This window comes from Gymnogyps californianus, chromosome 11 (assembly GCF_018139145.2).
Source record: "Gymnogyps californianus isolate 813 chromosome 11, ASM1813914v2, whole genome shotgun sequence".
Taxonomy (NCBI): domain Eukaryota; kingdom Metazoa; phylum Chordata; class Aves; order Accipitriformes; family Cathartidae; genus Gymnogyps; species Gymnogyps californianus.
The window spans coordinates 3,753,393-3,778,795 of record NC_059481.1 but is presented as its reverse complement, the minus strand read 5'-3'; the positions used below and the strand labels follow the sequence as shown (position 1 = coordinate 3,778,795).

General features: G+C 36.4%; 1 protein-coding gene across 2 annotated transcripts in view; it reads right to left on the bottom strand.

Moving 5' to 3' along the window:
* SCAPER (S-phase cyclin A associated protein in the ER) overlaps positions 1-25,403 on the bottom strand; it is a 169,124-nt gene that overhangs the window by 24,085 nt on the left and 119,636 nt on the right. For both annotated transcript variants that reach the window (XM_050903319.1, XM_050903320.1), the window contains exons 24-27: positions 24,741-24,864; positions 15,726-15,955; positions 11,744-11,899; positions 1,253-1,490 (exon numbers count right to left, since the gene is read on the bottom strand). In XM_050903319.1, the coding sequence (XP_050759276.1) occupies positions 1,253-1,490; positions 11,744-11,899; positions 15,726-15,955; positions 24,741-24,864 (748 nt within the window). The remainder of the gene's footprint in view (positions 1-1,252; positions 1,491-11,743; positions 11,900-15,725; positions 15,956-24,740; positions 24,865-25,403) is intronic.

Here is a 25,403-nt window from a genome sequence, read left to right as displayed (position 1 = left end):
CGATTTGCTATAGCTCCCCTACAAGCTGTAACTGTCCCAGTTCAAGTCTTACACTCTGGTACATACCTGTAGTATCTACAGCAACAAATAAACATCCAGTCTCAAACCAAGAGGTACTGAACAAGCTGTAGAAGAGAACTACTTTGATACACCTTGATTTACAGAAAGAAATATACGGTGTGTGTAAGAGTTGTTTTACATGAAACTCCAATAAATATACTGTTTCTGTGCCCTGTAAAAAAACCCCTGACTGGATCCTGCAACTGCATCTATACAGATGAATGTTGCTACATGCAAATTGCTTGTTGCTGTTATTAGAGATACTAAATGTACTAAAAATCAAAGTCAAGAAATACAAACTGAAGGAGACTTATACTTTATACTAAATTCTTTACTCATGCAAAGCTCTTGCTGAGTTTAATGCACTTCAGATGGAGTGTGTGGTACAACTTATATACAAATTACCTATTAAATGAAACAGAAACCTATTCTGATGAATTGTATAAGATCGATGCTGCTAAACGTGTTTTGCAAAGCAATGCTTTTTGACAGGTGTTTTATACTAACAACATAACAGCTTTGCCAATTTATCTGAGAAATATACTAGTATTTGTATTTTCTTTGTATGGCAAAGTGATTCATTTACAATAGAAATCTGTTCACAGAAGAAGGTAAGAAGACTTACCTTCTCAAGACTCAAAATGTGATCTTTTTGGATTTTTTTTGTGAATAAAAATTATGGAAAGTTAAATTTCCATTTTTTGGTCAATAAAATTTTATTTGGACAAAAATAAAATTGATATAAAGTGATTTTCAGTTTCAGTTGTACAATCTTAAAGCAAGTGGCCATTGAAAGCACTGACAAATGTACATTGTGGTTATAATATAAGCAAGTCCTTTCACATTAGAAAAACTGTTGTTTTATGCTTTTTACCAAAATTTTTTTTACATTTTTGGGGCTTATTAAATATAAAAAGTACTACGCTAGAAGTGAGGGTTTTTGAATAGAAGTAGTAATGGAATGGATTCAGCATTTCACGTATTCTAAATCTTCACTTTTTGGTTAAATTCATTAGCCATAGCTATATGGTGGAAATAACAACAGTTACCAATTTTATGCAGGAAGAAAACCTCAACATTTAATTGTGACAGTTCCTTCAATAACTAAGATCTTACAGACAAAACTTAGTCCAAAAGTACATGCAATAATTAACATTTTCACACTAAGCAAAAATTTTAAAACATCTGTTACCTGAAAGGCAGGCAGATCAAGAACAGCAAAACTATTGAAGAAACGTAAACTCTGAATGGCAACCTGGATTGTGTTCGCTGCATAGCTGTCTTTAGGACTTGCTGTGTTTGGATCTGAAATTGTCCCGTGGAAAAGAACACAGTACAGCATATGCAAGACTCCAACCAGATCTGTAGACTGAAGAACTGCTGTTAGTCCTGTGGGGTCCTGACGTGTATTGTCAAATATGTTCCAAGATCTGTCAAAGAAACATTAAGCCGTCTGAGCAGGAGACCAGCACTCAGTGAGAACACTTGCCCAGGATGCAGCACTTTTAATAAGCCAAATGTTAGAAAAACAGTAAACTGCTAAAAAGGAAAAAACCTGATGTCTAATGTGTCAAGAAACCACAACATTTCTAGAAAATACTTTCAATAATCTGGGCACCGTCTCACTCTCTCTTTAATTCCCAAAATGGGTTCACGGTACCAGCGCAAGACCATGCAGAAATTTGACAGCTTTCAAGTTGGAAGCCTGGGGGCACTTTAGGGGCTCCATGCAAGCTCTGTCTCGGGTCAGTAGCCTACACCCATCTTTCTTTCTTTCAATAGCAGCCAGTAGAGGCAGGAGAACTCCCTGGAGCCTCTCACTGCCTCAGTGACGGGCTGCAGGCACTGGAACAAACTGCCTACCTAAGTAGCAAAATAAGTTACTAGGACCAGATGATCTTAATCAAATAGTTCTGCAGGAATTTAAGAATGAAGTGGTTGAGCAGTTAACAAAACACACTACTTCTTATTTCAGTCAGATGTTATTATGGGAGACTGTACGGTAGCAAACCACAAATAAGTATGAAATGCTCGAGACAAACCAGCACAGCTTGTGCAAATGGAAACTAGGTTTCTTTGTTATTTTTTGGGTATGCACATAAAATAATGGAGAAGGGTTTTGGCTATCTAGGATATCAGGACAGACAGGCAAATAACTCAGGATGCCCCTTCCATTCTCACATCCAAACTTTCAAAAGCACTTAACATAATCCCTCCGTGATTTGTATTGTTCATGGTTTTTTCACATTATTAATAATCCAGAAGATGACACAGGACAGTCACTACTAAGGAAGACTAAGATTGTCATTACTCTGGAGGTTAAATAATGTGTGGAAGGCAGGCAAATACAAAATAAAGCACAAAAATAATTCAACAAGTTTTATATACTCTGAGTTCTAATTCAAACCCATCATGTAAATCACCTGAACTTCATTATGGAAATACATTTAGTCTATATTGGCAATCAAAGGAAAGACTAAAATATTAAGATACAGTGAACAGTAACACTGAAAACATGCTACATCAAAATCTGGTCTTTACCTCCTCTACTATGTTTCCATCCATTTCCAAAAAAAAAGAAAAAAGAAAAAAAAGGAAGTGTCAATATCAAAAGAGACTACAAAGATTGAGTCTATATATTATTCTTCTTTACAATTAAAGGAAAATATGACAGGTGATATGAGAAAATGTTATAAAAGGACAAATTAGATGAGGGTATCTTTCCCTTTTATAACAACTAAAAGCAAAGGGAATGGGAAAGTAGTTGAAACAAGAATCACTTTCTAAAACAACCTGTAACTTTGAAGACCTCACTTTAACACAGAAAGACTGGACACTCAGAGGGCTGAGAATGTTCCTGTTGACCCGAATCAGTAAGGAGCTTTTCCTTGACTAGAATGGCTCTAAATCGTCTTTTCAGTATCTGCATCAGAAGCACCTTGCACCACTCTGTTACACACAATGCTCTGCTCCAGTGAAGTTTACAACACAGATCCTAGCTAGGCTGACTAATCCTGCTTTTTATGATACAGACACTTGTCTTCAATGGAGCAACTAAACCACGAATTCAGCAACTACCAAGTTTTGGCAATCATCGTCTTGTTCTGTCATTTTCACTTTTTCTAGTGAAGCAAAAAAAAACAGGTAAGAAAGCACCACCTCACCCAAAACCAATGTCTATCAATGAGAATTTCTATTTCTAACAGCACACCATTGCTTCCTTGGACCAAAGAGAAAGAGAGGAACAGGCAGAGCAGGATAACGAACCTGCATTCTCCATGTCCCAAAGGCAGCCCTGGTACTGGGCTAACTTCAAATATAGCTTAAATATTTTAAGAGAAGAAGGAACAACAGTTACATGAAACACCATCTTTGCAGTTACAATAGCAAACTTGAAAGCTAGTATCTATGCATTTTCTTGTGGATACAATGCTTCTGTAAGGTAGCATGAGCGGGCACTAAAAACATGAGCAACACCGGGTTGCTTTATACGGCAAGGCTGATAACCAGATCTTTCTGATACCACAAACTCCTGTTGTGCCTCTGAGCAGGGACTGCTTAGCAGCTGGGTGGGTACAGAGTGTGCACAGCTACTGCGAGGAGGCTGACACACTGCAGGTGAAGGAGGGAAGATTTAGGAGGCTTAGGAAGGTTATTTTAGCACTCAGGCTATGAAGTATTTCTGCACAGCCTTTGAGGGGTCTTCTCGCAGCCCTGAGCCTAGGTAAATATCATAGGACAGTATTTGGGTTGTACACAACTTACTCTACTAGCACCCATCTGCTTCCATCACCGTCCGCTCACATCTTTATGTTTAGAAAGCAGTTGCTCAGATGACTCACTTCTGCTTTTTATCAGTTAGATCACAGATGTAAGGAATGATCTTATCTGAAATTAGCATTTATGGGTACCACTTCTTTCCAAGTTATTTCTATTCACAGTCTGTGAATGTTTGATGCTACTGAAAAAGCTTTTAAGTACAGCAATCTCTGCAGCTACCTCAAGGATTAATGTCCCAGTCCTACTTCAGTGATACCTATGCTGTACAAAAAAACACATGAGACTGCATAATTACTTCACAAATCTTTGAAAGATCTTTAGGTAAGACACAGTAAGAACAAAAGTAATGTAGCTGTGCCTATGTTCCAGTACCTGTGTTGTTACACAAGTGACTCCATTACCACCAGTCACCACTGGACCTCCACTACAACTCTACAAGTTAGCGGTCAGCCATTTGTAGAGAGTCAGCTGGAGACGAACGTGTCTGAGTTTATTGTACAGGTTCCAAAAACGGGGTGTTTGTTTGATACTGCGGTAGCCAACTGAACTCCTAATAATCCTTAAAGAAACTGTGCCACGAAACCAGCCATGACAGCGCTTCAGAAGGCCACTGGTGTAGGAGTCTCTCAAAATACATGTAATAACATCCGAAAGACAAGCTGAAGTAAATTAAAGAGATGATTAAAATTATGATTTGATGCCACTTACCTGCTGCAAAAGAACCACCACATTCAGCTGGTGGTTTTGTAACACTCATAATGACCCTAACATTTACTCCGTAAAGAATAAAAAAAGTGGAAAAAATACTAGAGCTCTAAGTGTGTTTTGGGTGGGGTTATGCTGCACAACAATTTATGGCATTACTTTCCTATTTCTATGCCTGCAATCCATGCCCAAAATCTACATTTTGAAGCTCTGTGGTCTTTAAGTGAGTGTGTTTGAATGGAGTCAGCAGAGACGCTTCCTGAGCCATCACCTGGCCTTGCCAGCTGTGCCTTTATGCAGATTCCTGCTGCACAGTTTCAGGTCGTGTTGGCACACGAACCTGGCTGCAAGCGAGGAACGAACCTGGATGGCTGCAAAAGGAGGGCGAGCTAACAGCTCTGGGACCACCATTTTTACAGCTTTGCTTTGTGTGTCTGTGGACTCCTTAGTATTCCTCACTTTAAAATACCTTCTGATGTCCAATTATTTATTTTGCAGTATGCAGTAGCCAAAATGTGCTAACCATCACTTAACTACACTCCAGTAACTAGAATGTTTATTTCCACAGTATCACATGAGAGCACAGCTCCTTTTGCCAACCAGTATTTCTTAATTTCAATCTTAGCTTTTTCAACAGTACAAAACAGAAAAAACCACTCGTGGTCAAACGATAACCCCAAATTAATTACTGTATATGATACCTCACAGAATTTTTTGTGACTATATGCGATGAGAAGATTGAGCAATTTTACCAAAGGTTGAAGTTAGCTTGCTTTCAACTCTCACTCCGTCATTATTTTTAAACAATTCCATATGAAAAAGCTTACATTGCTGGATGAAATCCTTTTACCATTTTGTGCTGCTCTGGAGCAGTGAATGAATCAGAATATACATTAAAAAGTCAATTGTAAAATAACTCAAAATGCAAGCATTATTTTTTTCACAGAAAAGACCAGGGATTTTAAAGTTATATCACAGGACAAAGCTGTTAAAAAAAAAAAAAAAAAAAAAAAAAAATCTGTCTGCTAGGTTTGGTGGGTTGAAGGAACTGTTAGAAACGTTTATTTTTGATGTTGCCTGTATTAATGTGTATATGAATAGGCCACTGGCTCCTGTTGGTTTTAACTGTCAGTTATAATCACTTTAAGTCTAAATGTTTATAATAAAAAGGTAAAAGACGTTATTCATACTGGTTGTGGGCTTTACAGTAGAAAAAAAATGTATATGAGATGTTGGAAAATAAAGCATGAACCTCTGCGTATGCTGCTTTGAGTGATTTTGGTCAAGTCTGTACAGCAGCAAATTTCATACATTTAGCAGATTTTTAGTCCACCTCAAAGGTAAGCCCAGTGAAAATTCAGTACTAACTGTCAGGAGACAGACTGAAGTAAAAACCCATAAAACCCCTAATATCTTAAGATGATGACATCATACAAGAAACAGAGGTTTTACGTAACTAAAGTTAATAGAGGAGATTCCTATAGATGTACCTCCTTTTAATTATCCTATTTGAAGAAGCTTACTCTCTGTGTCTGTAACAGCTTCCAAAGTAAAATAGTCAGTATGGACAAGACCCCTCCAATTAATCACTGAAGGGAAGCAAGACTTACCAGATTTTTTACATTGGCTTATATAGCTGGGAAAACAGATAGGCTTTCAAACTGTACCAAGTCTCTATATTTAACACAGAAAAACAGGCAAATATTTATATTATGGTCAAACAACCTGCAGGATCTTAAAAAGAAAAGTTTAATGAAATGCAGGGAATTTTCATTACAGGTTGCCATTATGATTTTCAGCTTCTGCCATCAAGGAGTCTCAGGAATTGGTACGGGGTTTATGACTTACAAAAAAGGTTTAAGAATTTAAAAATGTGGATATATCCATCACAGGAAAGAAAGACACTAAACAGTGGTACTTCATTGCTTAAAATACACCACTATTTATTAAAAACAGGAATTCAATACAGCTTGATGAGAAACAGCATACTCTGCAGAACAAGCATAAAACTACAGTTTCTCCAAGCTTCAATATGAGCAAACTGTTTACATCTGAAAATATATTGTTTTAAAAACTGACTGAGCTAACAAGCAGACAAGCCTCTCTAAGGGTATACATTATAATGTTTGTATATTTGAAATATATACTCCTGATTAAAAACATGGAGCCAAATGGAAACATGAGTTTTCAAAAGGCTTAGAATATAATCTGGTTTTTTTATTATTAGGATTTTAAAACTATCATCTGTACTTTTTGCTTCTAAATTATTTTATTTAGAAAGAGATGTCAAAATAAAGAGGCAAAATAATAATAAAAGAAGTACAAAGAAGTATTTAGCACCTGTCAGATCTTGTTATAATTCACACTGTTAAGCTAGGAATCACGGTACTGTGTAAAAGCGATGATTTGAAACTTTTTAGTAATTTCAAGAACAAGTTCTAGTTAGTTTACAGTACTTGCTGGATCTGCTGTCACTTGGAAGTGGTGAGAAGCACAACCAGCGTTCAGGCAGACTTGCATCTGATTCGCCATCCAACAGCCAAAACAGACGTTATCTTAATTACTGTAATAAAACTGAAAACAGACCAGCCTACTTCCTTGCATATCTGTGACATGACAGTCACTATTTTCCTGGACCAAACCCCATATATCTGCAGCTTTCTGCCACTGCAGCTTGTAATCCACAACTTCATTAGCTGTTGACACAGATTTATATGTATTCCACCGCTGTTTTGAGATAACAGTAACAATTTAGTTACTGTACTGCTATGACATTCTGTTTTCCTAGATTAGTGAGGGAGCTTGCAGACATTTCTTACCTCAAGAAAACAGCAAAATTTTGAAAAAGTTGATGTCCCAAGAAGCTACATAATTTGAAGGACTATTATTTGCAATATTCTCCTTATGTACAACTCACTTCCCTCCTTGTATCTGTGTTATCGCTAGTCCACCGTGCCGCTCTTAGGGAGAACATTCTTCCTTAGTGATTAACCCTTACACTGCACTACTGCTGATAGTTTCCTCCTGCTGTTTGCATTAACTCTGTGGTTAGTATGAATTTCTTCATTCATACTAATGGGCAAAAGTGAAATAAGGCATTAACAATAGTCCTCCATAGGGTAATAACTAAACTTCTCGGACAGAAATCTTAGTTCCAGAGACTTACAGAGAAAAAAGGCATATAGATTTGATGAACACTGGGCAGTGCAGGAAAAGACAGGAACATAAGCAAGATCCTTGCTATGCTGATGAAGGACTTGCCATTATTTTCTTACTTAGTCTTCACTCCTGCTTTTAGGGAAGAGTGAGCTGGGGCAGCATGGCCATATTTTTATTAATGCTCCTTGCATTCCATGCCTGCTCATTGTTTTCTGTCTTGTGTTTACAAGCCAAGCATGCTCCATATGTGTATTCAGGACTCAAGGGCCCAAAATAGGCCTTATATCTCTCATAGTTACAATAATAAACTCTGGAAAACAAGGCTATCGTCCTGAACATTGCTACTGGACATCTGGAATTGGACACAAATTGCAAGACAGATTTATATGGCTATATAAACCACTGTTTTCTGTATAAAGTCTATTTAATATTTTGCTTTATTTCAGGTTAATAAAAACGTCTCTGTTTTCAATTCTGGCTACTGTTACTCTTAATGGTGAGCAAAAAACAGTTAAGCATTATCATGGCCACAATTTTCAAGCCTAAGTATGAAATGTCAGGTTCATCTTTTGCTCAGCAAACAGAGATAGCTCAATATTCAGACATGCTGCATTTTATCATTTCTCACTATGTACAATAAGGGACAATACCCTATTTTCAGCTCTCATACACTCTTTTTTTTTTTTAAGTCATCAGGGAGAAAGGAGCTCTCACCTCCATTGCTAGCAATGGATGGAACACAGCGTAAGAAAAATGGGACTTCCAGTTGGAGGTCTCAAGTCACCTGCACTGATTCTCACTGTGTAACAGATGAGGGTATAAAAATTATCAAAACAAGGTTCACATGGGGTTGCAAGTTATTAATGTTTTCAACAAATGATCTTTTACACGTGTTACACAGTGTTTGGAAAACGTGCTCTTACATCCACAGCAAAACTTCAATTAAAAGAATCAATCTAGCATTTATTAGCCCATACCAAAAATGATCGTTTGAGAAGTAAGATCAATATCAAAGTTAAATCTTTTTAAAGACCTTGACCACTAATGAAAAGAAAATCCCTCTCTTATAATAAGATATGTTTATAACATATGCTCAGAATGGATTCTCTCATTTCAATAACTTTTTATGATGTTAAAATTGAGAATCCTCCAATTTATGTTTCTACATTAGCAAGACTTTCCTTTATTGTATCTAACTCCCTGATTTTGGACTTTTTTTCCCAAGTCTACCATGCGAATAAAAAAAAAAGTATCTTAGTTTATGTCTTAAAGTTTTATCATCTACATTATATCAACCATAGACCTCATTTAATACTTAATGCTGAGATACATATATGATACAATTTGAGGTTATTCTCCAATAATCATTATTGTTGTGACATCTTGCCTGATGTAGAGGTACACGCAGGGAGGTACTTGACTGAGATCTCCTCCCTGCCTATAAAATTGTTCTCCATGAACTAACTGTCCAAATAAACACTGGGTATCAATTCAGAGCTTGGTTTAGAAACATTCCACTAAATTTGGGAGTTTTATGAAAAGTTCTTGTGAGGAAGACAGGAAAGTCTAGATTGACAGCTCTTCCTACATCAGAGCTCCAGAAATGGCCTAACATACTTTGTACCCACAGGACAGGATCTCTTAATTGTTTAAAACTTGGGTTAGAGTGTTTAACTTCTGGCCCTCTGGGGATATCGCAGATGACAGTTACAGTAAAATTCATAACAGCCTGGTGGTGTCTGAAAGCGAAGGATGAGGATGACGCAGTGCTTGGCCATTTCTAGCTCATAAAAGATTTCATTGTTGCAGGCACCGTGGATGATTTGAGAGCCCTGAGGTGTTCCCGGTGTGTTAGCCACCCAGCGTCTACTGCCCTATCAGCTGCCCACTACGCCACTCAGTGGCGCAGCACGCTGAGATCTGCACACAGTATAAAGAGCACTGTACAAAAATACTCTAATGCATTTAATATGGAATGACAACTTTTTATATGACAAATAACAGCCTGAAATAGTTCTATCAGAAAAAACAAATTATTTTTGTGCCCCTCACGACCACCATCAAGGAGCATAAAGAAGTTCCCAAACTTGAAACATTCTATATAGGAGGATATATCAAAAGAACAATTCAAAATTGCTCTTGCAACAATGGTGAAAGCCCAGTATTATTTTGGCAAAACTTCTTTTCATGCTACAGTGTCAGAGCACTGGTAGTACTTACTAGACTTTTTTCCTCTCAGTAACAACTTCAAAAGTTTTATGATCAGAGTGGTTAGTTACTCTGATGTACAGAGGAGTATAATATGGCATGTTTGTTTGGTGCTCAAGCATGTATCAACTGAGTTGGAGAATGAGAAATGCCAGATTCTGACTGAATAGGCTGCATTGCCTCCTACTACTATTTACCATGAATGAAAGAGGCATCTGTATTTCTCACAAAGAGAGGCCGCCTTTTGTGCTGCAGATCATGTATCACACAACATGTATTACTGTATTGTGACATATTTGAGAATTCAATAAATTTGAGCTGTTTGTGCCATGTTAATCTGTGTTTGGCAATACCTTTTTCCATTTAAATCACCTTGAATACTAAGGACTTCTGTAACATGACAGAATTACACTCTGCATTCACTTCTTAAATGCGAGTGGGCTCAGGTGATGAAAGACATTTAATTTAAACTGTCCTTCTAAACAGTTACACCAAAGCTTTTGATCTAAAAGTGAAAGACAACAGTTTTGAAATCTCCAAGTTCATTCCTCTCATTTCTTTTCATGCTCAGATGAACAATCCAACCTGGAAATCGAGAACAATCAGCACCTTTGGATAAAATCCAAAGCGTTGCTGTTACATGCAGATCAGATACCTCTTGGTGCAACTGTGAAGAAAAATGCTCAACCCTCCAAAATTACTCTGCTTCTACAAAGGATAAACGTTCTTGAAGGAAGTACTTGCACAGTCCTTATTATTTTGGGGTGCAAAGTTCTCTATCATGTGGGTGAAGCATGCGCCTGCTTCAGAAATTGCAAATATTATATTACTCACTCTTGTAGCTAGAACTATCATTTCACTATGAGAAGGGTGATTTTTTTTTTTTTTTTTTAGTATGCTTTTGACTTTTGGCAGCGCTGTCCTGGAATGTAAAATGCCAAGTTGGCAGCTTTCAGAAAGGGAAATTTCAGTAAGTTGGGATGGTCTCTTTGGGCTCATATTTCTTGCAGTTCTTTTTCCATGTGCCTGTGTCCCTAGGTTACCAGCAACAGCTCTTACCTACAGCTTTGTTTCTTATTTTATGTTTTATTAACTCTAGTTTTTCAACCCTAGCATCATTTTACACTTCAGGAATTCATTGTAAAGTTCTGTCAGCCTTGTCTTTTCCTGAAATGTGTAACAGTCTAATGGTGGTAGGTTCTAGTATGTGCACCCCAAAGCTCTGAAATTTTGACTCTCACAGTGTCAGGCTGTCCTACGCTGTAGATTATAGAAGTCCAGATTTGCTGGCAGACACATACCTTATGCTCACTCCCCACAACCCTGGTTAGGTTACGATAACAAACATTTTGCATTAGAAAATTCCCTGACAAATCCAGTAATACTTTTCTGTATAGAAAATACAATTCCCTTACTGACAGTGGTATTTTAGAGAACAGGAGCTGAATTAGGCTGCTCTAGAGACAAATCAATTAAGAGTCGATTTTAGCTGATAATAAAATACCTCTTGAAGTCCTTAGGACTGGACACTTAAAATTAGCAGTGATAAAACCCTCTCTGTAATGATGAGTAAAGGAGATAAAGTTTGCAATTCTGATAAATGACTTACAAGAATCAAGACTCAGTGCAGGTAATTACAGTTCAATGCTGAAACGGTGAACAGAGCGAATTTCCTGCACTACTGCTTTACCAGTTATTACTGTGTGACTAAGAATAGTTCTGTTTAACAGCCTCATCAGAATGCTCGCTTCCATGAACGTGGTGTTGGCACAGAGTTACAATGTCTGCTGCCTGATGAACATATTAGAGATGACAGACCAAGTGCACCTACCTTCCATTGACAGCAAAACATAGTTGACACATTCCATGCAACACTGCTGTGGCATTTTGTAGAAAAGTTGCTATTTTGGGATTCTCATCAACAGGGCCTTGAACGGAGAGGAAACAGCAACACAGCTTGTCTATCAATCCTATGTTCACCACGTAACTAGAAACAGAGGGAAAATTGTATTAAAAAAATAGTCCCATGCCAGTTTTGATAACTTTGCAAAGGAAGTAATTCCTGCTTCTCTACTATCAAACCGTACAAAATGCAGGTTGCGATTACTTAAATACTCTTTCTGAAAGGGTTCAATAAAACAATTCAAATTACAATAACTTCAGATCTGACTCTCTGTAACTATCAGCAGTTTTTGTTAAGAGACCTGTCTGTTGTAGGACAATTCATATTATACTGTACAAGAAAGATGAGTGTAAATGTTTATTTTACCATACTCCTAGAAGGACAATGGAATTTTGCCATAGTTAAATGATTTATAATAATCTTGATAGCTCTGCAACAGCGTAATTTCTTTTTAGCATGAAGAGATAAACTTTGTAGAACACACTAATTCAAGAAGACAACGATGTTACCCAGATAACATTTTATTGCAATACGTATATCATAACAACTACTGCCCGGTAGTTTTTTTTTTTCCTTTTTAAAATACATGCAACAGTTAAGAGACTAATAGAACATGCAGGTAACAACCTTCTACCATCAGTATTGAAGGATCAGGATCAGACAGCCTCCTCAGGAGCTCAACCAAAACTCAACGCAGAGAAAACCATGCTAGTAACTTGTTTTTTTAAAAACTGAAAACTCCTCTTTTTTATTATCAGAGTAGATCAGATCATCATTGCTGATCATCAGATCACTACTGCTGAAGTTTCTTCTTTGAATTTCTAATAGCTTGGAAACCTACGCCAAAAAATTTGCTGTTCGTCCTTGTACCAAGATCTCTCTGTCCACACCAGGTTCTCTCATACTTTGATCGTTATCAACTCCACTTAAACTATGCATACAGATAAATTTTTTTTCCATGTCACCTTGCTGATATCACCTAACTTCACATACTTTCTTTTTTCTACCACAAACCTTCAGCTTCTCAGACTTTACTCCATCTCAACTGTTCATTCTACTGACTTATGTGAGATCAACTTCCTTTGTGGAGACAAATATTCCACTGCAATCACCTCCTCCTTTTTCCCCTCTAATCTTCTTTGTATTTTCCTCCACTCTTATCAAGTGGGAGAAACTTCTTGTCAAAATCAGAAGAACTGCTGTTATATCCTGTGCCTCCACCTGACTTAACAGACATGGGGAACCGATTGCTTTCAGACACCATCAACTGATTCACTGTTTTTACACTGATAGTTCACAATAACCATTCTGTTATTAATATTACTCCATCCTACTAGCTAGTCTGTCTACTTGCTTGTCAAATTCATTTGTTAGAGATTGCCTCTTACAGCGTAGGTTCCTTGAGATGGGAACACCATTGGCTGTATGCTTCCATAATGTCAAGACCACCCTGACTTGACTAAGTATGGAACATTATTAAATAATACTGATTCTAGAAAATAAATAATACTGATTAGATAATGCTTGTCACAGGAGCTGTACAAGTATTTATTAAAAATAACTCTTCCCTCACATGTCTTACAGTCTGATTTTGAAAAACCAGGGATTTTTAAGATTAGGGAAGAAAACTCCAATTCTCAGACAGTGTTGTTGCTCAAAGACTAATCTCTCTTCAGGGCTAGAAGCTAGACTTTCTGCCAAAGTTTACCCTGCTGACACAAAGCTTTTGGAAGCAATGATAGTAATTAAGAATAAAAATACACTGGATCTAAAGCAAGAAGTCTAACTGCAGTATGAAAGATTTTTAAAGCTGCTGAAGTATAGCAGTTAAAAACACTTAAAGATGCACATAGGTTATTAATTGCACACTCGTTGCTCAGGTAAGTTTGTCTGTTCTATTTAGCAACATGAAAAGTTACCAGCATTAGGTTTGTTGCAGATTTTGCTCTAAGCAATCCACCTGATCATACAGGTGATAAGCAAGCTCTCCTGTATTAGCAGAATAATTCCAGGAACAGAGCTGGGTGTTAGATACATCACAGTCGCAGAGAAATGCTGAGTGCTAGAAATCTCTCTGTGAAATAGGTGGGGAGAGAAGAACTAAATAAAATACAGCTAATACTGATAGATGATTACTCACAAAAAGGGACAACCATTTTCGTCAATATTCTCTTCCTTTTTCCCTAGGAACATCTCTACGGTCTGACTGACACCTGCAGAACGTGTTCATTGTCCCCCTTCCCTTACACCCACACCTGGATACAAAGTGTCTGCTCTTTTGGCAGAGAAGAAACGAATGAGAGTTTTCAGTCTACTGGGACTATTCTTTAATGGCATCCAGAGACAACGAGAAGACACATGAAGCACTCCCTTCCTTGAAGAACTGAGCATACAGACAAGTGGAATGTCAAAGCTCTCTAATCTATTGCCTCCATCTCCCAGGCTTTTTACCCATGGTAGCATAGTTCAAATAATCTGGCTACCCTTTTGATACCCAGACAGTGTGTAGATAATTGTTGTTTATGCATCAGGCCTAGTAGCCCTAAATAGGAAAAAAAAAAAAAATCATTTCAACTTTCCTCTTTCTTCCCCCATCTTCCTAAAACTCTCATTTAATCAACTCCCCCAGGACATATGATACAATGACCTGGAGGTGAAAGATTCTCATTAATAATAGAATTTGTCTGTTTTTGACTAGTTTAAAATGCCCTCTCTCTTTTTTTCCTAATTGCACTATTACCTTGTCTTCGTGCCTTTCATTCTCCATTTATAACCAGATCCCCTAAAGTGCCTCAGGTGAGGGACCTAGTTGGATTCTCATGTATCTTCTTATCTTAAGGGTATGCCTGTGCTTGGCCCGGTCAGTGTCAGATGTCTGTTCAGCACAAATATCAATACGCAGACCTCCCACCCTCCCATTCATAAATGGGGAGAATACAACATCCTGAAATTTCACACTCTTTCAAAACCTGTTTGGGGAGAAGGCGGGTTACATGAGAACAATAAAGTTTTAGAGGTCACTGGTATCTGTGACAACTATTTGTTTTGCTTTCCTCCTCCAGCTGTCTTTTTTGTATCCATCAGCATCATACCAGACTGAAAAGTCTGAAGATGCTCACTGTGACACATTTTCAGTAGCATATAATCAGAATTTCATTTCTTCAGAGGGCTGAAGATGTATTGATGACTATTATATAATTTACTAGTGAAACTATACACTTAGCAAGTCAAATATATTGTTGGATATATATTAGTTTTATATATGTAATATATTAAATATATATTAATTATATATATTAATATATTCAGGTTCAAGTGTTTTTATCACAGAACTAGAATGTTCCAAGTAAAAATGAGCAAACCAAAGTATTTTCTTTTACTTGACTGTTACAACTCACTGAGTTATTTTGATTGAAATTTTGCTCAAGAAATATACTTAGAAAAGAAAATTGCTATTCAAATACAGCTATGTTATAAAGGTTGAAATCAGATTATAGGAATTATTGGGTAATCTTTATAATAGGAAGTGTATTTTTTATGGCAAGTTTATATGAATGCATGGGTGATATGCAGGACCACATGGGCAATGTGCATACACAGTTGGCACAGACAATTGAGAGAAAATAATGAAAATATGGAAGCTGACTCCTAGGTAATTAGAAGATGAAACTGATGGAAAGGACACAAAAAACCAAGTCCAAAATTAAAAGACTCTTGCTTTTCTGTATTTCTGTGTCTGCAGTTTTTGAAGAACATTTTTGTTTGAGAATATCGCATTTCAATAGTCTTCTTTACTGCACACACAAACTACTCTTACTAAGTTAAGAGTTATTGTTCCTTTCTTAAATCATTGCAATTTTCCTTCTCTGTAGTAAAGAAGGTTAAGAGAAGTTGGGTTTTTGTTTTTAACCTGATTAGGTCTTGGACTCTGCTGTTGAATGCTTCCACTTTCGAGGATTTACTTTTCACTTCCTGTAATATCTTCAGTGCAGTAGAGTGGCTGTTTCCATCTGGGAAGCTGGAGATTAGACATCTGAAAATCACAGCAGTTATCCTCAGAAGTCCTGTTGTTAAACCTTCAAATACCTGCTTATTTGCACTTCTGCCTGAAGAAGCATTATGGTCATCTGGAACACTAACCTAAGTAAAGAGAAGAAAAGAGAAAACCACCAGAATTCAGTAAAAATAAGGTTTGTAGAAAAACACTTAGAAAGTTGCATATGAGTACACCAAAAATAATAATAAAGTAACATATTCTAGCAGTGCTGACTGACATTAAAGTATTTCAGGTACAAGAAAAGGTCTATACCCCTTATCCAGATAACAAGCTGAAACAGAATAAATCAAGTCAGAACAGCGTTTAGTGTATGAGAACTGAAGGAAGTCTTATAGCAGCAGAGTATTTTATTAGCATGATTGTGGTGTTCTTATGCATACACAGGATTTTTGATGAGTCACTAGCAAAAAAAATTATTTTTTTTTTTAAAACTTGACTGCAAATAAACAAACTACTGAGATGGTTCATTTTGACTACTACATTGTGTTACCATGAAGATATATTAAATGTCTGGGATACACAAAGCGTTCAGTAACACAGAGGAAAGAGAGCTATTTTCTGTGGAAGGAATAGCATTTACTGTCGTATGGTAATCCCGCACTTGACTTTGGAAAAACACAATGTACCATCAGAAGGCTACTCAACAGTTTGAGTAGCACCTTCAAAACCCCGAACACCCCTTCAAAAGTGAGTATTTTGAAAGGCAAAAGTTCTTGTGACACAGCAGGTACAATTGTGGCTCTTCACAGAAAAAGACAATACACTTTGCAGGCAATAGGAATGATCTTTGCAATGAGATCTAATCCCTGATGGACTTTCTCCATCATAGCAAAAAAACCAAACAAAAAATTACAAAAATATCCTGAAGTAAGTGCCCTTCCAAAGTATTTTATGTGGAATTAATGTTAGAAAAATTACGGAATTTTTTACCAAAAAAAGCGAGATTGATTGTGATAAAACTCAAACCATAACTAAGAAAAAAAATAATTGTATCTGGAACAGTACTAGTTTGCCCTTAGGAAACAGCATACTGAAGTATCTGAGCAGTAGATTTAGACAACCCACAGGAAGGTCACACGAGGTGCCATCTGGTAACAATGGCAAACGATGCTGGGGAATACAAAATTTGTCCAATCTACAAGGAGGTATTCACTTGTGCTGTTGAGCTTCTCCATAACCGAATTCAGAACAAATTATATTACCTGCTGAGGTACACAAAGAGGGTAATACATAGCTGTTTTAAGCCAGCGAAAGAAGGCAACCTTCAGTGAATCAAGACAGATGAATTACAGTGGTTCCCCTTCACACCTGAAAAAGCCTGCGAGAGAATTATCTTTTCCTAGTAAGTGTCAGAACTTCTCAGTCAAGCAGTTTACTCCTAAAGCTAACCCAAAGTAGCTAAGTATTTCAAAGAGCTCAGTACTCCTCAAAGGCAAGACGACCCTTAAGGCAAGGCTCCAAATCTTTCTTTGAGTGACATTTTTCTCTTATCCATCTCTTTTTCAAAAAGAAGGAGAACTGCTAAATCTTCCAAAGTCTACAAAAACGAAGAGAGTCCCGATTTTGTAAAAAATGAAAGGCAGTTGAAGTAGAAATTTCCGCCAGGGAGGGAGGGAGGAAGGCATATTAAAAAAAACACCTATGCTGACCAAATCTGATGAGAAGAATCCAAACCCCTCTCCCCCCCCAAAACCCCAAACCAACCAACCAACCAACCCCAAAAAACAACTAAGGAACTATCTGAGAAGACAGAAAAGTTGCACAAATTCTAGGGCACAACCTGACATACTGGAACATCGTAAAGGATGACATGAATAATATAGTTGTAAAAGATGCAATGGGAAATGCTTTCCACCCACAAATCTCAAATTAGGCATGGAGAAAGTCTGAGCACTTTTATGGATACCTTCGTATTTTAACTATTAAGGACAGCAGGAAAAACATGTCCCATGAATAAGGCCTGAACGTCTCAATATAAAACATCACCTGATGACCACTCCACTTGTCCATCAGATGTCAGTCACCTGTCAGTCATGTCAGAAGCACAACTGCAGTTTGCTCTGAACAGACCTCAGAGGAACAGAATCTGATTTTTCTAAACCATTAAACTAGAGCCCGCTCCTAAAAAAGGCAGTGAAGTTGAGATGTACAACACGTAAATCTGAAGACGAATCTATATGCAGAATACAGATCTGGAAGGAAATCCTCACAGAGAGTATAATTTTTTTGAAATTTTTTAAATTTTATTTTTTAATTTCTGTAGTCCAAGATAATTTAAACCAGCTGAAATTCTGCCCTATTATGATCAAACAGTAAGTGAAGTGTGTGTGGAAGTCCTGCAGTTTTACAGGCAGAATATTGGCAGCACAGATGCATCAATTGAGACACGGGGCTCCTAGGTACATTCCCCGTGCTTAACGCTGCTGGACTCCACGTACCAAGAGACCTCTGTGGAGGCACTTTTATGAGATAGCTTGAGGCTTTCAACACTGTAATTAGGGATCAATATTGGCTGAAATTTTATTTTCATTCCAGGTTAAAATCGTTTACACTTGGTATACGCAAGTGAGGTCACAGAAAATCGTTCCTCCCTGTATAGGTATCAGGAGGGATTTGGTAACACTTGGTGACAAAGAACAACATGCACATTTCTTTATTATTCATTAGCTCTGAGCCTTGTGTTGGTACTTAAAACTCATTGTAATAGTCTGTTTCTGGTGACGAGCCAAGTGAGCAAGTGAGAAGTCTTTAGCTGCTTATTCAAGTTCAATAGGAAAAATAATATTATGTTGCTCCAGTAACTTCTGTTGATTAAAATAATTCATGGCTAATGATTCTAATTGCCTACCGAAACGGATTAAGCTTTGCAATGTATATATCAATTTAAATGCGGGGACTTTGTACTAGGAACACCAAGTTTTAAAAATTGCTAACAAATGCTACTCACTGCTTTTTCACCTAAGATAAAAAATTATCTATAACTTATTTCTTAAAAGACTTCATAATATTTTGCAGTAGAGCCTTCCATTTGCTGTAATGAACAGTACTATAAACAGACAATGTCTATTCTTGTCTTCTAGCTGAATGTACATACGAGAACTATATTTTCTAAGTATATAGCCCTTAGCTACACAAGTTCATGCTTTAATATAAAATTGTTCTTCCTAATTTGTAAAATAAATAGGTCTGGCTCTCTTAATACAATTATTTATTCCAGGGCCGATTTTTCACATTCGATTTTTGGGGAAAGTGTGTGCGTGTATTAATATAAAGTAAGAACAAATGTGTTTTTTATACTGTGTATGTCAAAGAGCAGATAGAAGGAAATACTGTTTTACAGAAAATGGGTAAATTTGAACTTAATTCCTACCTTTAGTATTTTCTGTTTATATGAACTCAAATGAGTGACAAAGATCAGCTCTTTTACCGAAGAAGTAATTAATGGGATAGTGTGAAAATGTGTTGAGATTTATGTTCAAAATTAATTGGGGTGCTTGCAAAAGTGATGTATTACTTCGCTTGTTGATTATTATATCAAACAAGGGGGTAGGAAATGTTAAGATTTAATAGTGTAATTATGAAAGCTTTCAAGCTCTGGTTTCTTTCTGTTGATTACACAAGGAGTTAATGATATTCAGAGAAATTGTGTTCATTGAACATGGGCTTTGGATAACTAAATGTTAAAATATTTCACATTTTTATTTCTGAGGTTTAATAGGTTTAACAGTTTAACTGACACAAATCTACAGGTAAGACTACACACTTAAACTGACCTGTTAACTAATTGGTATAAAACATTTTTAAATCACAAAGGAAAATCAGGAAAAATGTAACTAGTGTTCAATTATTTGACACATCCAACACCTCAACACTATTTTAGCATTTATGATGACTGCCGATGCTGGATCTAATCAAGACGCCTACTTTTTTAAAATCAGTTCTTGAACCAGAACGCTCTGATAACCAGATTCTCTGCTCTGGTACAGTCTCCATACAACTGTTAAGCCATTCAGCAGAGAATTCCCCTTGTGTAGGGATTCCCTTGCTTGTGCAGAGCTGCCATAAGCTCTTCAGCTCTGCCCAGCATCTAGGACTTAATGCTGCAAGATGCTGAACAATATGGCCCCAATCCAGTAAAGCACTTAGGCACACACTTAATATAGCTGAAAATGTTACTCCATTCTGACTCATGTCACCAAAAGTACCTCTGCATATCAGAGCACGTTTTTTTTCTGTGCTAACAAAAAAAAAAAACCCAAACAGTTTCCAGTTAGCAACGTAGAGCTGTCACTGAAAACTCATTTATGTTTTTATTTTTCTCGTAAAAAGCATAATCCTTCACAGCCACAAAGAATTTTAAATATAGAGCTGCTAAACGTAAATGGAAAGTCTTCAAACCTTCTGAAGCACCTAATTTCTGCTCATTTCGTCACTTATGTTGTATTCTTCTCCCATTAACAGTGGTGATTTTGTGCTTTTTGCACGTGTAAGTCATTGGGCTTGCCTCAAAAACACTCTGGAGAACATATACTTTCAAAATAGTACCTATAGGATATCAGACTTTCTATGTAGTAACTAGTGAACTGAAGAAACAGAAATGGCCCAGGAAGTCTACGGGCTTAAGATGGTGCAGATGAAGGTTCCACTTTCTAAATTCCCTACCCTTAAGTACTTTAATATGTCACTATTTCTCCTACCCCAGCCCTATTTTCAAGATTTACCACAGGATTAACACACTGGCTTCCTACGGAAGCAAATAAACAAAATGTAAGTTTTTGGTCTTTTAAAAGTTACATTATTAAAAAGAAAGAAAAAGACATGAAGCTTCTGTGCTTTTTTACATTGCCAACACTGACTGAATTGCATTAGAAATGACCTGATCCACAGAGCTGACATCTAACTGAGGGACTTTTTTTGCCAGCCTTAATACTTCCAGGTGCTGGTCCTCAGGTCTCCAACTAGAACCGAAACCAGAGGGAGAGCAGTTTTTTTCAGTCTCTTAGTGACCTGGAAGGTAGAAACTCCCCACATGGTCTCATTTTTAGGGGCTAGGAGTACTGTCAGTGCCACAACGGCTGAACACTATGGAGACAGAATGTAATTTCAAAATGGACCAGAAGAGCTGAGAAGCACGTATGCGCCTTTGATTTTACAATTCTTGTCATAATCAGTGCAAACAAACATCAAGCTGCCTTACTTGTTGCAGTACAGAAGATTAAAAAACTGACCACAAACAGTTAAGAAACTAGCAACTGGGACAGGATGTATACTGTCATTTTGAAGCAGCCAGATTAAATGGCAGCACATTCCAGTGAAGAACTGGTGGAGAAAAATTACTTTACTGTGACTAGATAGCCAGATTAACTTAAACCCAATCAAAGTGATTGTACTTCATGAGTAGTATTTCATATGCCGTTTGCCTACAATATAGTCCAGATTTAAGCACTGTATTTCAGAGAAGAAAAATGTAACGAGCAACTCACTGTTGATCTCTACATTTGTTTGACCTCTATTTACATTGCAACGTTTATTTCACGTTTTTATGTTCACTGACATAAAAACATATTTAGACTTTTCAGATACTATGCATTTAAAAATTGCCTTAAAAAAAAAAAAATCATAGTGATCCAGTTTGAAATTTTCAAAATTTCAACCAGAGCTATAAATGGCAACCAACTCTGGCAAGTCAGACTGCTGGAGAAACTGGCAAGACTTTTTTTTTTTTTTTTTTTTTTGCTTTTCAATTCTGAAATCGAGCCTATATGTTGCATGTTTACATAAAATTATCTACTTAAAGGAATAAAAATAATCTGATTCTAGCCTTTAGCAATTAATCTTAACCGGAAAGAAAAACAGTCTAAAAATTTTATTGCATGTGCAGGATATTAGCAACAATGCACATGAATAAATGAAGTGCATAGCAGTGACTATCTCAAGCTAGTCATTTGCAATTCTATGTAGTATGCAATTCGAAAACGAAGCAAGAAAGAATCCATGTAATTTTGCATATTTATGTGAACAAAGAAATATAACAACAAAAATGTCTCAATTTCTAATTCTTAATGAGTAGTGATTTGCATTATGCTTTAACTGGTAACAGCAGGTATGCTATGATGGGAAAGACCTGAATGAATGAACAAAATCTTCTAAGAATTTTTACTGGACAAGGTGGTCTTGACCAGCTTGTTATTCTCAAAAGCTTTTTGAAATTTCCCTTTGATCTATCTGAGAACATATAGTTAGAAAACAAACTGTCATGCTTTTCTTATCATGAAATCATTAAAGGACAGATACCCAGAAAAACCAAAAAAATCCCAATCTGTTTACGAAACAAAATTATTTACAAATGCAGGCACAGATGTGTATGGTTTTTATATATATATGGCTTTTTCAGACCTCTTCATGGAAAAGTACATGACAGCTGTCATTTGACTAGAAAAAAACCCCAAAATAAAAAACTATCCTTACGTGCTTACAGCTGCATGTAATTATTTGTTTTTCTCAGTGTGAAACCTTCCAAAATATACAATTAGAAAAGTTCTCATTATTTTGCAACTATCTTCTAGGTACAGTAGACAAAGAAGAGCAGAGATAGCAGTCTGTAGATAAATGAAGTTACAACTTGAGCACAAGACTTCTATAAATGTAGGTGGGAAGGTTTGATCCATTAACCATTGAAATCAGGAAACACACTATGACTGACCTCAACAGACACCGACTTAGGCATTACCTGAGCTAAAGAGGCTAAGAAAGGTAAAGTGGTTAGTAAAGTCTACAGAAGGTTTCCTACCAGTCTGTTTAGGTATAAGATAAAGGAAGCTCTAAACAGGACATTTTTAACAATTAACCTGGGCAGGCTGGATGTCACAAAAAAAATAAGAAACACAGTCCATTTGTTGTTCTACCATTTCCCATTGGTACCCAAACTTTCATTGGAGAAAAAATATTTTTCTTTTTTTATAATTCTTCACGTAATATTTTGAGGAGAAAAATATTACACCTGTGTAAAGAAAAATGAACGTTCTCTCACCAATGAGAAGTGATTAAATTTTATTCTTTAAAATGTATAGCTCTGAGTTTTATCAAAAGTGAAGCTGACATTGCATTCAACTGATGAATAAAAACAAAACTAAAACCACATTAAATTGGTTGGAAATAAGATTCATACTGGCTGTATTCAAGAATATATTTAAAGGTTTCACAAAACCGGATTCTTTTTGTTTCTGTATTCAGCAAATATTGGCAGACTTGTTTAACAATTTGTTAAAACCTTGCAAATATACCTTCTCATACATTACTCCTGGCATTACTTTGGGTTTATTTTCCAACAGTAAGTGGAAATACACACAACAAAGGCAGCATCATACAGCTCACCAAACTGGGAATACTGGAGGCAGTTATATTCTTTGGATGGGTGTCTTTTAATATTTTGGTATTCAGAGCTTGATCCAATTAAAAAAGTGCTCTCCATTTCTCCATTTCTTTTTTGTAAAAAAGAAAAATTCAAACTTGATCTGATTTATTATCTTTTCAAGAGAGAAAAATCAGGGTTAGAAAAGCAGCCCTGTGTTTATTTTTTTTTTACTTAAATATGTACTTCATGGAACTATGAAGATATCCTAGTTTAAGTGCCAATTTTGCCTGAAGAGAACATAGGAGATTTTATGCATAGGAAAGAAAAGTCCACTGTGGATCATGGGAAACATCAAGCTTTAATTACAGTTTTGCTGCAATTCAAGGTAGTATTTGGCAACAGACTGAAAAGAGCTCTAAGCATAGTAAATTTTTCTTATGTAGTATCTCTGATCTCTAGGTGGCCAACATTTCCTAAGAAATACCCTCTGTATTTCTTCAGGAAAAGTGCAGGTCGTTTGCACAGTGCTGCACTGAGAAAAGGGAAGGTGTTTGGCATGAGAATGAATCTTGTCACTTGTAAAGTGCTGAAGGATTTCATCTCTTGTGTAATTACCCGCAGAGCCTGTGCTCTGGCTTGCTCTGCAGAGAGCCAGCAGTGTTGTGACTGGCCCAGCACAATACATGCACCTTTCACTAAGTATATTTGAAACCTAATACCTGGAATCCTCTTGGAAAGATTTGGTGAAGAACAAGGAGCTGGCAGCTACTTAGAGCAGAATGCACAGGTTGCATTTGGGTTTTCTTTGTGTCAAGGATCTTCGGACTATCCTTTTAAAGTGTTCGTCAACAGTCCTATGGCTTGTTGATTCTAACAGTGTCATTTAAATTATTTAAAATATGTACATAACTTTTCAATTAACAAACTGCTTGGCTCATGAAAATACATACACACATTTTATAAGTAGAAAACCAAGACTAAATATCTTATGATGAGCAGGTCACTATGAATTAAAAATGAGTTTTCAAATAAAATATTTAATGACATTTCAAATTAAATGAAACATTGGAAAATTAAAACTTTCACAGTTAAAGGGTCCTGCTATTTAAGCACTTCAGCAAATCAAACTACAGCAACGTATTGACCTGACTTATATTCCCAATACTGAAACACACCAGAATCAAACACACATGGACAAGTCATAATATTCTGTACTTTAAATATTACTATAGGGTGAATTAAAGAAGAAAACCTCAGAAAACATTAAAGATAGAACACCGTCCACTCACCAGAGCTCCTGGTACACATGCTTTTGCAGATTTTATTAGCAGAAGCAAGTATATCCGTTTGTATAGAAGTATACTAGATACAGTTACCAAATACATATAACAAAAGAATCTTACTCTTTTGAGCCTTTATTCTTATATATCTCCTCGTGTTCTTATACTCTAAATACTCTAGTATGTTTGTGAAGCATACAAAAATTTCTAATCTAAAATAGCTACTTTACGTACCGTAAACTGGTGTATCAACAGGTCCATTAGAAAAGTGATCTTATTACTAAAAAGAACATAGGTGCAGTTTTCTGTGCAATTACTGCAGGTGAGGCTGTAAGCATTTACTGTATTGCAGAGTGACCTAAACAATCAGAAGGAAAGAAAAAGAAAAATAAGAATTTTACTTTTTCTTCAGTAAGTTAAAAGCAAATAAATGGAAACACATCACAAAACAACCTTTCAGCAATTCACATTTGTTTTCTTAAACTTGGGATTCCAAACAGAACTAAAAATTTACATGAAATCAATTAAATAATTAATAACTTCAAAACTGTAAAGCCATACTTATCAGAAGTCATGCACTGTATGGCTACCGGACTCTACCGTATTCAAAACTTGTAACAAAACTTACATAGAATATCAGCTAATGTCATAATTTGGATATGTAATATTCTTTTCTTGTGGCTTAGAGTTATATCACACAAGTAATTTGGGTCTAAGATCCCTTTCCTAGAACAACCTTCAAGAAAAAAAACCCTGTATGAAGTAATTCACAGTAATTCACAGTATACGGGGACCAGCTTTAGAGAGAGGCTACTGTGTAGCACCTGTGAACTAATGCAAGGAATGGAGAGGATCGAGTAATTTGTACTGAGCAAGAAAAACTGAGCAGGTGAAATT